Genomic DNA, 14,731 nt, shown 5'->3' with positions numbered 1-14,731 from the left:
AATGAACTTCTGTAGGGCACTGTCGATGAAACAATGTGGTGACAACAAAAACCAGATGGTTTATGCATATTAGAAAAATATGCTAAATTAATGCTATGGTACCTGAGACAGAGTCAAATTCAGTTTCAACAAAAAAAACCCAAACAACTGTGGTAGGAACTTCAGTCTCTATTCAGAGATTTACCTGACAGCCAGCAGCCCATTGGTTTTACAAGAGGAAGTCAGGATGCTTGCTGAAACTATTTACTTTGTCCCGAATGAAATCAGGCTCAAGCCAGGACTTCCAAAGAAAAAAAATTAATCTAAGCTTTCAGTTTAGTTTAAGTACTCTGTTAAATTAACAAAATAAAACGGACAGTTGCAGATGACAAGGAGCAGAGTGGAAACAAGTGTTACAGCCATTTCTGTTTTTCTCTACCTTTGAAGAAAGCTTAGGTACACTTTTATACAGAAATGAGACTACCGATTTTAGCAGACTTTAATTTTTAATTAGTTAGATAATCCATAATTTCATAAAGCATAGTGACAGTTTAGAAGGAAAAATACCATCCCTTAGAAAATGTTTTTGATGCATGCTTCAGGAAGCGTAGAATTTCAAGGCGTAAGGAACTTTAGTTAGCAAGACATAAGTTATTACACCAGGTTTAGTAAATCTATTTTTTTTAAATGAATATACACATTTTAAAGACTTTCTTACCACTACTGCAGTTATTTCAAACATGAGAAAAATTGTAAATGCATCCAGAAGATACAGCTTTGACCCATGCTAACTTAAATATATTCAGGGCCTATTAATTCCACCCTCTCCGTTCCAGGTTTGCCTGCAGCTACGGACTTGGCAACATGCCCCAGATTGCCTTGGGAATCCTTACAGACTAAGCAGGGCCTCTAGTCTGGGAGAAAGCAGAGATGGGTTTATTATAGCAGCAGTTTTCAGAAGTATTTGGCACTGGCTTAGCTCTGGAGCGCTCCATAGACTTAAGGGAGAGCCAAGTAAGGACAACACTTGCTTTCAATAACTTCATCACGCACACTCTCATGCTTGCATTTACACAGTTTGAAGGCAAGGCACTCAACATCCTCCCAGATGAAGGCCCAAGAAGTATGTAGGAGGAACTATGGCTAACATATTAAAATATATAAACCTACTTGGCTGTTCGGACATCAATGGCACCCTTTAGCTTTTCTTCACTGTCATTTTCAAAGTACATCAGCCTGGACTGTCTGAGAACAAACCATCGTTTCTTCCAGTTCCTTCTGGAAAGCGTAGATGATCCACCCCCCTTTTTGTGAAGCCAACCCTGCTTAAGTGCTTCCTGCTTGGAACGAAACCACAGGAAGGTCTCATCTTTCAGGACGCACCAGCGTCGCTTCCATGTGTTTATTAAGCCGCCTGGCAAGAGACACAGATGTGGGTTTACATGTAGTTAAGACAAACAATTATATTATAAAACAGAAGCTGTGACCAAACCCACGCTGGAAGATGCTGACCAACAATGCTGCAGTTAAACTGAGTCTCTGCTGTAAGCCATGAAACCAAAGATCTCATTTTTGTATATCCTTAAGGCCACCAATATTGTTGGCAATCTAAAGACTTCTAAATTATAAATTATAATAAATCTCTCTCTAAAAAACCCCATATATGTAACATATATATAATTATACACCCTTATATATAACATATATAAAATAAAGAATAAATTATTAAAAAGTCTTATTGCATGTAAGAATCACATCTTTAGCACTGTTTTCAATGTATCCCAATGAAAATCTAGGAAAAGTTTAGTGTTACACCTTTTCCTCTCTCCAGGTTATTAGGAGGTAACGATGTTCAACTCAACCACAAAACCTGAAAAAGCTATACTCGAGTAGGAAATATACCAGTGTGAGCTCCGTCACACCAAAGTGGGGCTACGTGGCGGACAATACACCTTGCACTGTACTTACATCACAGTCATAGAAACCTCAACCAAATCAAGTCAACTGAGGTCAGTAAAACTGGTCTGCAATGTGGAATGCTGTCTGTGTTATAAGGTTTGGGGAGATGGAATCAGCGTTCCTCAAAATTTGGTACAGTTTGACTCTGTGCGTTATTATGCTATATTTATACTGTATATTCCGTTGTTTACATGCCAGAAAAGATGTAAAATGAAACAGAGGCAGCCCAAAATGTTAACGTTCCTTTGCGGATGGGAAAAAGGCTGCCAGCTGTAAGCTGCTGAAAGTAACTTAATTTGAGAGCAGCTCTCTCCAGACTTTTCTATTACCCTTTGAAAAATTAGAAAATAGCTTAACTCTACAGCGAATTGGAGTGCAAGGTCTAACAAACATTTTTTTGTTATTTTGTGTATTTAGCAAACTCTGATTCACCCAGTACCTTTCATGTACAGAAAGCTGTGAAAGTAGGGCAGGCTGACACAGCTGTAGACTGAATCCCTCCGGTAGGAAAGTTCATCATCTGTATCAAACCTGGAGTCAAAATCTTCTTCACTGTCTTCAAACTACAGAAGAGAGGAATAAAGGTGAAATGATCTCTCAGGAAGGAGTTTAGATGCAAATGGTTTAGGAGTCTTCAGCTAAATCATCTTATGTTGTATCGGAAGGACATGACTCCTCGTTGCTTTTCGTCCAGGTCAGAAGGGAAGGAGTACACCGCAGGAAGTTGCAGCTGGTCCCGTCTGATTATACACTAGCTCTAATGTCAGGTAACGAATCTAGGAAACAGCTTTGTAGCTGCTGAGGAAAGTTATCCCTTCGCAAGACCATGGCCAGCACATACTACCTTGTGCTACCTCCCTCCATCATTGAAGTGCTGTGGGTAACAGCTTAGAAAAGTCTTGAAAAAGAAACATATTCCACAAGCTGTGGTAATGGCTTCCTCCACCCTTACCCCAAATAATAAGAATTTCTGTTCTGTATCTGACGCACACCCAGAGTGGCGCAACAGGAAGGAGTCCTCAACACAGACAGCTAAAAGTGTTTTCTCTCCGGCAAGAACTGTCAGCTTATCGCAACGACCACGGTGGCTCTTTGACCGGCTTTCATAACCTCAACTGTAACAGATATTTTAGTGTTAGCATTCAGCCAGCGTTGCTGAAATACTTCTTCACTTTCCCAGACACACAGTCGCACAGAAGTATTCTGTGACAGGTAGAGGGAATCATATTCTTCCAAAAATATTTGCAGGAGCAAAGCCCACATTACGCTCAGTAAATGGCACCGAGAAAGAGCTGCTCAGTATGAGTGTCTGCCTCAATAATTTTAGCCATCATGTGAAATTTACTCTCCAAGTCATCTGAAAATTCACCTGGCATTTCAGGGACTTCTGCAAGCAGCTTATTGCTCCATACTGCTGCAGCTTGCATCCCTAACTGAATTTGTTTTTCCAAAATCAATTCCCCACCATACTACTGGTACCCCTCCCTCGAAACACAGATGCACACAGAAGAAGTGTGCTTATGAATTGCATCCAAGGCCGTGCATTGAGCTCCTCGCCAAATAGCGTGCAGTTCTGCATTAAAACAGATGGAACTATATCCTTGCATAAGCCTAGGACTGCAAGCAGCATCCCAGCTGCCTCTAACTCTAATGCACTCACCCCAGTGGCATCTAGATGGCAACAGACAACTATGTCCATACGCAGCCTAAGCAAGTCAAACTACACAACACAGACATTTATTTGTAAGAACAGCCACAGTGACTCTACGGCTGCCCAGTGGGAAAAAAACCCCACCCAAAATAAATCAGAAAGCACGTATCAATTATTAGATAATAAAACCAGTGATACTTACAGAAGACTGAGCTCCTTCAGAGCTAAATCGGTATGCTCCAGAGCTATTGTAGGTCCCCACTGAGCATCGGTAGTCCGGTGACCACTGGCTACTGTGCGAATTAGAGAAGGTCACACTGCTACCAGAAGTAATAGCACCATCTTCATAATCGTCTTGGTCATAATCATAGTCTCCATCGGGAGAAATAAGTTCCACAGAATTTGGGGGTCTACACGATACATTTTCTGGCATGCAGTACGTGGATTCACCACTTGAAGAGTTGTGGAGACTGACCGTGTCGTGGGTAGGAGGTATAAGCATGGTGTTGCTAGCAGCAGGAATTGTTGGCACCACAGTATCATTCATATAGGGATCCTCTTCTGAGGAATCATCACTTGTTCTGATGCCACTGGTCCTTTGATCAGAATGGCCATGCTCACTGGGGTTGGGCGAATCCTTAAATGCATCATCATCAGCTTCAAAGCCCTCATCTACCTCCTCCTCAGGATATGGCTGGCTGAAGTTAAAGTTGGGCTTTTCACTGCAGGCATTTCCAGTCTGTTCAGTCAGCTCAGCAGGATACCCATTGCCCACAGAGAGAGACCTCTCAATGTTTCGGACACATTCATCAATCTCGTCAAAGTTCAGAGATTCCAGGAACTCCTGGGCTGCTCGACAGGCTTCGTCCTCGAGCCGCCGGAGTTCCTCGTCTCGAAGCTGCTGCAGCCTCTGTAGTGAAGCCTCTGTCAAGGATAGCTCCTGCTGCTTCTTCACACGCTGCAGGTCTTCAATTTCTTTTTCCAGACGCAGGATTTCTTCAACCTGCCTGCTTTCTTTCTGCTTCTCCACCTCTTGCTTCAGCTCTGCCTCCTTCTGGGCTTTCTGAATGGCAGCCAGTTCCTGCTTCTTTCTCTCTTCTTCAGCCTGCATTCAAAATAAAATAAAATAAAAAATTAAAAGAAAATAAAATGAGGCCCCTCAAAGCAAGTTTCCTTTTAAAAATTTGTTTATTTCTAAAGCACTACTGTCCCAACATGCTGTTCATTTAAAAGGACCCTTATCCCTACCTCAGAAAGAAAAGAAAAGGAAAGAAAAATGAAAGTATGATTGCATTTGCTCACAGATACTGGACAGCTGAAGTACATGCAGAAAGTTCAAACTTTGCCAGAAATTAAATGAAGCATGAGGTGAAAGAAATTTCCATGCAAACAACTGTTTGCAAGTTTCCTTTGGCTTTATCTGCCAACTCCTATAAGAAGTTTGGTTTAAATGCCACAGATGCCTCTTATTTTTTTAATGGCTGGGTTGAGATACTCAAGTAAACAGGATGGCTGAAAGCAGTAAGAATATAATTTACCTGCTGGGCAAGACGCTCTGCTTCTTGCCTTTGTCTTTCCCTAAAAGTGAGGGAAGCAAAGAAGTTAGTAAGTCAAGCTCAACGTAAGCACATCACGTACCTTTGCTAGGGCAGTATCTCAACTTGCAGAGATCATCTGCCACATGGAAAAGACAGCCAAAAAATAAGGTCACCAAGGAATATGTGAATATGAAACTACCATGATAGCTACGTGCATCTTTTATCCAAAGAACCAAAGGTTTCCAAAATCACTTGATCAAGAACAGCCTGAAATAAAGGCGATTCGGACCAAAATCTAATACGGCACTGCCAGGAGAGTGCTGCACGACAGCATACTGCACCTTTCTTCCTCCTCTCTTCTTCTTTCCTCCTCTTGTCTCTGCTTCTCCTCTAGTCGCTCCCTGTAAACACGTCGAGCAAGCTGGCCTCGCCGCTGCTTCTGAAGGATTATGGCTGCTTTCTTCAGGCACAGGAACTTTTTCCTACCACTGAACGCTCTGTAGTTCTTCTGTATCACAACCACATAGTAGAGAACCTTTCTATACCGCTTTCTGGGAGATAAGAAAAAAAAACAAAACAAACATGCAAATTTCTAAGGAAACAAGGAATTAATAAGCAGTCGCAAGAAGTCTTGCCATGGTGACCTGCAGGAACGACCCCGTGGTAGCAAAACAATTTATTATTTCTAGCTTTGTGATGGTTTCTCCATTCTTGTTCACATTCTCCTTCATTTGAAAGGGATTCTCCCATTTCTGTGACAGTGCTGTCTGTGTCTTCATTAAGGAAATGCACATTACCCGTCTTACATATTCTTATGTCCCTGACAAAGAGATGCTAAAAAGACAGCCCTGTGTGTGTGCACACATGCAGAGAAAGAATATACATAGTTATTCCATATCTCTGAAAAGAAAGATCATGAACAGCAGGATAGCTCTGTCATTAAAAAAGGAATGTAGCTTTTAAGCAACATAGTGGTCAGAATATAAGGACAGGACTAATATACGCATGAAGAGAAATTACCCCATTATGCAAACAAGTTTCCTTAAACTGTCTACTGATTTGTAGAAAAAGCAGAGAAATAAACAGATGGGATGAGCAACTCCACCTAACACACAATGCATGAGGCCAGGTAAACAAGTGAAACATTAATCAGTTACCTAATGTCGTGGTTCTTTAAGAACTAAACTAATTAGTTTTATTTGCCTTCTCTGTTCTTACCATGACGAAGCAAAGATAAATCTGAATCTCAGCTGGTAACTTGGAGCAGCCCCACTAGGTGCCATCCAGCTAGAGTTCCTACCATGGATCTAATGCCATGATACAATTATACGGGTACTGGCTGACCTCCAAACTTCTATACTGTCCTGTTCATTATACTAAAACAATCCAAACTCTATTTTCTTTTATTCCTGGGTCTGGCAAAGATACCAGCTGCTATTTTTCAAAAGCCACTTACAGGATTTGGATGCCTGGTCCCTAAGAAAAGTTAACAGTTGTGCCAGAAGGATTTAATTCCGTGGCACCCCAGCCATTTATTCCAAAGCTTGATTATTAATATTCTCATTTAGTCACTTACCGGGCCGCATAACCTAAGATGTGCGCTCGGATAATCATTGCTGCCTTGGTGACTTCCACCTCTCGCTGTTTCTCCAGCTTGTGTTCCAAGGACTCCCGGAGAAACACCTACACAAGAAAACTTCTGGCTTAACAACTCGTGGAGAGCATCATATATAAAGGACAGCCAGGATGCTGCCAATGTCAGTCTGAGTAGCAAGCCCCAGCTTTGAACTCAGAGACAAACATACCGTTTCAACAGAAAAGAAAAAAACAAAACGTATTCCTCTTAAAAGAAAATACCTGCAGATGATCCTCTGACTTTGAATTTCAGTGGGAAAAGCCTGATTACACTAATGGAAATTTTAATTAGAAGCAGGGTTTTTCCAAAAGCAACATAATTACTGGAATCATGAAACAGCTTTTCCCACCAAAGAGCAACATGGGCCAAAGAAGTTGTAGGACTTAGCATGAACTTCCTGATTTGAGGAGCACAAATACCACCCTGGTAATTTAGCTGTTTCACCGTAACACCAGGGTCCACAACCCCTTACAAGCCTCATTGCTTCAAACGACATTGCTATAAGCCTGTGGAAGTAAGCGGAAATTAGAGTGGTTTCATAGTTGGGTTGACTCGACTGCGTTTTCCTGGTCATTAGAGGGGGAGAGAGACACTCCACCACCGCCATCCACCCATCCAGGCTCTCAGCTGAGCGCTGAATGGGGCCATTCACTGGACTACCTCTTAGAGGCAGGTTTAGCCCACGGCATTGCCATATATTGAGCTATCCTGGCTTATTTCACCTTAAATGAATGAAACTGCTTCTCCAGCCAAGCAGAGGCGTGGGGGGTGCAGCTTCCCTCTTCCACCCGCCTTGATGTCTGCTCTTTACTGGGCACCCACGAAACTCTGAGCCATCTCCTGCCAGCCCTTTATCCAGGCCTTCTCAACTTTTCCTTTTGGAAAGGAAATCTGCTGCTGTCAGCTAAAGGTGGCAGCAGCCTGGCACGCTGCTGCCTAAGACATGAGCGGCTGGAAACGTGCAGTTCAGTGATACTTTGATTATCCGGGATGAGCCAGGCAACACATCGCAACGTGGCGATGAGGAAAGTGTACGGACAGCGTGGGCTCTGCTAAGGGAGGAAGGATGCAAAGACATCTAAAAGCAGGAATGCTTCCTTGAAGTGTTTTTGTTTTTTTCCTTGCTGTGAATCCAAAAAAAAAAAAAAAAAAGAAAGAAAAAGAAAGAAAAATATGCACTTTTGGGGATGTTCAAGTAGGAAAAAGGTAGTGTTTCCCTCTGTGTTTAGGGGAAAAAAACTCCCATCATCAAAGCCAAAGCAGCATGGCTCCTGAGGAGGTGCAGAGTTGTGAGTTTTGAATGTAGCTAGAACGGGGCTACATTTTACCACAAATTACCCAACAATAAGGAACATAAAAAAGCTCCACAGAAAGTCACAGTGTTCCAGTATCTGAGTTGCATGGAGCACCTCTTTCTATGTGAAGTTTTTAGGCATGGCAAAAGCCATTTCTTTCACTCAGTGGGCAATCTGTCTGCTCTACACACACTGGCTTTAAAAATACAACAAAATTCCGCTTCAGAAAGGCATTCAGCTACTTCCTGAACAAAAATGGATGTTCAGCACATGTTAATGAATGCCCGGTGTAATGCCTTTTCCCGAGCAGGTGCATTGCAGCTTGAGATGTAAAGGACAAGAAAAAAAAAATTACACCGAAGCTAAATCATCGCAGTGTTGTTACTACCCTTTTTCAATAACACAGGCAGGACAGTGCCCCATCCCATGTTCAGTCTGAAACCAAGCCCTCTTGTTCTCTTCTACAATAAGCTGTTTATGAAAACTCTTCCAAATGTGTAGCAGCTCCTGGGGGAGGATGAGCCCAGGGAAGTTACAAGAGAGCTCTGGCTCCTGCTGAGGTCCTGATGAGCAGCTGGTTAAAACAATTTCGGGTTCTGATAAATATATGTCCCTAAGATGCCAAAGCACTGTCTGAGGTCCGTGTGTAAATACTGTTAATATACATCTGAAAGTATAATGGGAAGCACAGCCCAGCGGCCTAACATCATCACTGTATTATCTGTAAGCCATTGTCTACAAAAGTGGGATGAAAGATGACTCCAATTGCCATCAGAATATTTCAGATTCTGTCTGTCTCTTACAATAGCTGTAAAATGACGAGATCAACTTTCCCAATAGCATCTCTGAGACTCCTTAACTGTGCAGAGGAGTGGAGGAAACCCTTCAAAACTATGCAGCTGTGGGGAGAAGAGGATGAGGAGGAAGGGTGTTTCACACAGAAATCAATCAGATTTTACAAAATATTTTTGCTACCTTATGATAATGAGAAAGTTTCACAATTCTACCAATTGACAGGAAAACTGCAAGCACAACACACAATTCAGCAAACTTTACGTATGGATCTGGTTTTCATTCTCTCTCCGCTACAGACGCCCTGGGAGCACCCACAGGAGTTACCCAGAGAAAAAAAGAAGAGAAGGTTATCTGCAGAGGCCTGGGGGATGATCCTTGGCAGTGATGGCCTGGTATCTCTCCAGTCCTTTGCACCAGGTGTTTTTAATATTTAGGAAACCTCAAATCCTGCGTTGGGGAATCTTCTCCTGAGTATGCAGTGCTTTCACAGTATTTGTTCAGTTCAAGAGCACAAATTCACAAGGAGGGAAGCTCTGCACGCACCTGTTGTCCAAAATCAGACTTGCAAAACGAGCATGCAAAAACACCCGGACTGTTTTATTTCTCAAGTTAGAATCCATTCTTTTAATTAAAATAATTAGAATTTTTTTTTTGGAAGAAAAAAAAGTTGTGGACAAAGTTCAGGTCGTCCAGTAGGACGTACATCGAGGTCTAATATAGGTAGGACATATATCAAGGTACTTCTGAAAAAGACTCTTCAGACTCAGATGGCAAACGCACTTAGAGCTCAACTCTGACACACGAACACTGGCTAAATCAGCCACTGAGCAGGTATCACCCAGGTGGGTTTACGAGTATGAGTGAGGCTCCCTGCAGAACAAAAGTGTTAGCTCACACGCTCGATGCTTCTGAAAATGATAAAATCCAGCTACCACATTTTAAGCCCTGATCCTCACCAGCGCTATTGTTTGTGAGCAGTGGCAGAAAATTCAAGTGGGCTCTTTCTCCACGAGTGAAATCACCAGTCAGTGTCTAAGTGCCTTAGCAAATTCCTCAGCACAACCATTAATTGTTGCTATAAGGGCTTCAAGACACCAACAGGCATGCGCAGCTTCTTTTAAGGCCACAAGTAATTACCATTACAACTACATCTCTGCAGCTGGGCGGCCTAAATCCTGTCCCCTCAGCTTTGCATAAGCACCAGCCCCACAATACGCAGAGTCAGATAATTTTACCTTATTTTTTCCAAGCTGCCATTCAGTGCTTGTGTTGTCATACAGACGAAGTAGGACGGCACATTTCTCATGTAAATCTTCAGGCAGAGTTAAGTTTCTCATGAGGACTTTATACCTGGCAACCAAAAGTATTTATTACCTCATTTAACAGACAAGTTCTATTTTTGCCATATGATTTTTTTTTTGTTATTAGATTTTCACTTTATTCCTCAACATGGAAACGTTGATTTGGTACCCGTGAATTGCATCTGAAGTGCACAAGTCAGTGCGTTTACCTTTTATAAAAGTCTTGAAAGGGCCTCCGGACTGGGAAACCAGCCCTCCGAATCCTGACTGTCTCCAACATCCCCGAATAGCGCAGCTGGTTAAGCACCACTGTCTGATCAAACTGGTCTGGCATCTGAAACGAGCAGGTTCAAAACAAGGGTTTTAATAGCAATGGTTAGAGATGTCAGGGGAAATAAACAAAGGGCAAATTACAGGAATCTGAAACGCACAAAGGCTACAAACTGGCTACACAATGTCTTAAAGGACAAGAGCAGTTCTGAGCATATAAAAATATATCTACAGGATGGAAGTAAAGGGGTAATTACACAATATCCTTTCCATAGACACAACATTTAAAGCCATTTAATGCAATCAGGCCTCTCTTTCCGTTTCAGGTATACTCGCAGGCCATTGCTGTGCAGGAAGAAACGACAGGAAGAAGCCCAGGCAGCTAACAGGTCAGCAGCTATAAGCTTGACTATTTTCCCTCTTTAGCAACTGAATTTACAGTCCCTGTAGATGATCCCAAATGTTTAAGATACACAAATACAGTGGTGTGATACAGTTTTAGGAAAAAAAAAAACAAACACAAAACAAACCCACAACAAAACAAAAAGGGCAGAAAAGATTTAATTTTTAGTGTAGTGACAATTCATCTACTATGGTCAGGGATGGAAGTTTGCCAGCGGTACCTCAAATCTTAAATAAGCTGTATTTCAAAGAGTTTCTATTTGCTGCTATTCTGAACAGAAGAATTTTCATCTGTAAACAGAAAAAAAAAAATCTGCTTATCTGAAATAAGTTTCCCTTAGTTTGGATGCAGTTCTTCCAGCATCATTTTTCATTTAGAAAACGAATAACTCTACAGCCACTCAGTCATGAAAACCTGCGAATACTGATTAGTATATTCCTGCCCTTGGGAGCCAAAGGAATCCCCTCGTCCCACCTCAGAATCCCCCGAGTCACCTGCGCTTTCACCACGCTTTGAGGTAAACCAGCCACAGCCACACAAAGCTACTCAAGATACTGCTAATTGCTGTCTTGCAAAACGCTGGCAACCCCAACACCAAAATAACGCCATATGTAAATACCCCATTTAATCAGCCCAAACATCCACTTTAACCCATCAGGTCACCCTCCTGCAAAGCCATTTGCAGGGGTGGAGTACAGTGCTTAGCATCCCGCAAGAGGTAGTTCAGAAGGTGGGATCTCATAGATACAGTCAATGGTTTATATAAGATCTGAAGTCCTTCAGCTGATAGAAATGCCAGCAAGATCAAGCCCTGAGCAACTGTAAATCAGAGGACTCTCTGCGTGTTTATTAACTGGCTTTAATCATGCCTCTTGTTCAACTTAGCAAATAAATGACTCCCCGAAATTTTAACTTATACGAAGTACTTTCAGGAAAGCACAGACCCAAAAGTTCATTTAAAATACCCAGTCTAAACTTTTCCACCAGCACCTTTATCCATAAAACAAAACACTGTGTGCTAGTGATGATACCTTTGAGTTGTTACTTAGGTAGCTTCAAAAATACCGATAGATTAGCTTCTGCCTCCTTCCATTAAAAGGCAAAATGCCTAACCCGAAATGTCGCTACTCTTCCTTTCATTAATTTCTTTTCTGGAGCAGAGGTGAGAGACTCGTCTGGAGATGCCTCAGTCCTTCTGCACGGAGGTGTTGCAGAGCTGGGCGGGGGCAAGCCCTCCCCCAGCACTCACCAGTCCTCTGGCAGCGAGAGACTTCCCAACTTCTTCCTTTGGTACAGGGGCTAAATCTCATATGGAAAAACACCACAGCCCGGCCCCTCCTCCACAGCCAATAGCACTGAGCAAAAATGAAAACAATTTGTGCTTTAAGAAGCGGCTGGTCACCACGGTGAGCCGAGCCCTGTCCTGCCTGGGGTAATTAGCGCTGTGTGCCTGCAGGACCTGATCCGGCCCCAGCAGGCGGACGGGGGCTGTGGAGAAATTCAGGAACCCCAGGGAGCTGGGGTTGTTCAGCCTGGAGAAAAGGAGGCTGAGGGGAGACCTTATCGCTCTCTACATCTACCTGAAAGGAGGCTGTAGAGAGGTGGGGGTCGGTCTCTTCTCCCAAGTAACAAGCAAAAGGACAAGAAGAAACAGCCTCAAATTGTGCCAGGGGAGGTTTAGACTGGATATGAGTTAAAATTTCTACACAGAAAGGGTTATTAAGCATTGGAACAGGCTGCCCAGGGAAGTGGTGGAATCGCCGGCCCCAGAGGTATTTAAAAGATGGATAGACGTGGTGCTGAGGGACATGGTTTAGTGATGGTGTTCGTCAGTGTTCGGTTGATGGTTGGACTCGATGGCCTGAAAGGTCCCTTTCCAACCCAGGCAATTCTATGATTCTGATTTCCATATCCATGTGTATAAAAAAAATTAATACTCCAGAGGGGAAAAATGCCTCTGCGAATGATGCGAACAAACTCTTCTTTCTCAACAATGCGCTTCACTTGTATTTTGCCACCACCAGTAAAATACACCACAAGCAAAATCTTTGTATCTTAGTGAACACGCAGTACGAACGCCTACAATAAAGGTACTGATACTGTCATGACTGGTACTGCCAACAGTGTTTTCCATAGGTGCCCACCCTATGGCAGCCAGGCGTGTTAGGGAACTAGCCTTCCTTTGAATGTCCCTGCACACCCCTGCCTGTCTGTTTCTGCACAGGCGGCTGATGATGCCGACAGGGAAGGGAATGGCTGAACACGGACGCAAGCACAAAGCACGAGGAGAAACATCTTCACCTTTTGCCTCATGTAACCCAAGGCTGATCGTGCCACAAATGGACACAGGTCAACAAATCTTTTTTTTTCTTTTACACTATACATGTTCTCAGTCCTTTTACCCCACCTTGACTCGTTGGCTCAGGAGGTGACATTCTTCGCAAGACTTGCAAACAAAACAGTATTTTCGGGGCAGTGAGGCCAGGAAGCAGATGCACGGATGGGAGTTGGGGATACACCAAAGCCAGGCAAAATTCTGGTGACACTACAGACGTGTCCCCCACAAGGCAGCCTCTCAATTTGCAAGGGAGCACCTCCTGCTTTGAGAGCCAGATGGCTGCTGCACCACCTAATCCTTTTATTGCCAGCCCCAGGCATTTAAAAAGCCAAAAGTCGGCCACAAGGCTGGCTTGAAAGCTCATGTTACTTTTTAGAAAAAACTTTCTCCTTCCATCCCTGTTTTCAGGCGCAGGCAACATTTTCATGATCTTTCTCCAGCGACTACAGAAGTCGGAAACAGCCCTGCTCTGTCACCAGAAGCTGGGACTGTCACACAGTCACCTACCTTCAGAAGCCTGCATTTTAAAGAGAAGCATGAAACACTGCAAGAGACGTTAACGCGGTATCCCAGCAGGGCAACATAAAGACCATCGCCATTTTAATTACATAAGCACACTCCTTTCACTTTACATTACTAGCTATTTTTAATTGCTCACAGAAACACGAGGCTATTAAATTGGAGGGTTAAATCCTGCCCTGGCATATCACTGAAATTACATCTGCAACAAGTCTGGCTGCTTTGAGTAAACAGGGGGCGGTGGCAGCAGATGTGCTGGACTCCTATTTTACACTCTGAATACGGAGTACCAGAAGCTACTCCCCATCACCTGGGGGTTTCTGAGGGAGCCATCGCAGCAGCTCTTCAGTCCTCAGCCATGAGGAGAGCTGCAGCCGGTCAGGGAGGGGGACGAAACCCTACGCACTAAAATGCATCCAGGGTTTCCTAGATCTAAGGCAAGAAAAAGTAACAAACGCGGTGCTGTGCACAACACCACGGCATCCGGCATATCCACCTTATGACTTGGCGATACGTTGTACCTCAGGTAGTTTTACTCTGTGGATGAAGAGAATTTCAGCCTCAATTGCATAAACACTTGCAGGCAGGGATAAACTTAAGCATAACTTCCAGTCAGCAGGACTCCTCGTACTTAAAAGACCAACTGCACGTTCACTTATTGAACCAGAGCGCAAGTACTGTATATACCCCACTATTAAACTGCAGACACTTCTAAGACAGAGGATGATGACCATCTCCACCCGAACGATGCTCAACGCAGCACTAAGGAGTTAAATTTGCAATGGTAAAAAATCTCCATGCAAAGAGCGACCTGTGCAGCTGATGTTCAAGTCTTGTAGCTTTACTGGTGCTCCTTCAGACTTCCCGTGGTAAGCAAGCTAACTTTCGGATTTATACCAAAGTAACACAGGACAGGACTCTCCGGGGCCTGCTAAATTTTTACTGGTGTTGCTGTGAAAACTGTACTCGTTTCACAAATGAACACTTGGGAAGAAATTGTATTCTGCAGGAAAATGTCAGATAGACAACAGAACCGTAACTGATTTT

At 43.2% G+C, this 14,731-nt stretch overlaps 1 protein-coding gene across 1 annotated transcript in view; it reads right to left on the bottom strand.

Moving 5' to 3' along the window:
• Positions 1-14,731, bottom strand: part of MYO10 (myosin X) — a 171,883-nt gene that overhangs the window by 23,285 nt on the left and 133,867 nt on the right. Inside the window, exons 20-27 of the mRNA XM_063326123.1 lie at positions 10,364-10,488; positions 10,089-10,203; positions 6,704-6,810; positions 5,469-5,678; positions 5,128-5,167; positions 3,792-4,694; positions 2,378-2,501; positions 1,150-1,393 (exon numbers count right to left, since the gene is read on the bottom strand). Coding sequence (XP_063182193.1) covers positions 1,150-1,393; positions 2,378-2,501; positions 3,792-4,694; positions 5,128-5,167; positions 5,469-5,678; positions 6,704-6,810; positions 10,089-10,203; positions 10,364-10,488 — 1,868 coding nt within the window. The remainder of the gene's footprint in view (positions 1-1,149; positions 1,394-2,377; positions 2,502-3,791; positions 4,695-5,127; positions 5,168-5,468; positions 5,679-6,703; positions 6,811-10,088; positions 10,204-10,363; positions 10,489-14,731) is intronic.

The sequence above is a fragment of the Chroicocephalus ridibundus genome, chromosome 2 (assembly GCF_963924245.1).
Source record: "Chroicocephalus ridibundus chromosome 2, bChrRid1.1, whole genome shotgun sequence".
In the NCBI taxonomy this organism is placed as follows: domain Eukaryota; kingdom Metazoa; phylum Chordata; class Aves; order Charadriiformes; family Laridae; genus Chroicocephalus; species Chroicocephalus ridibundus.
Note: the sequence above shows the minus strand (reverse complement) of the source record. Positions and strands in the feature narration are given on the sequence as shown.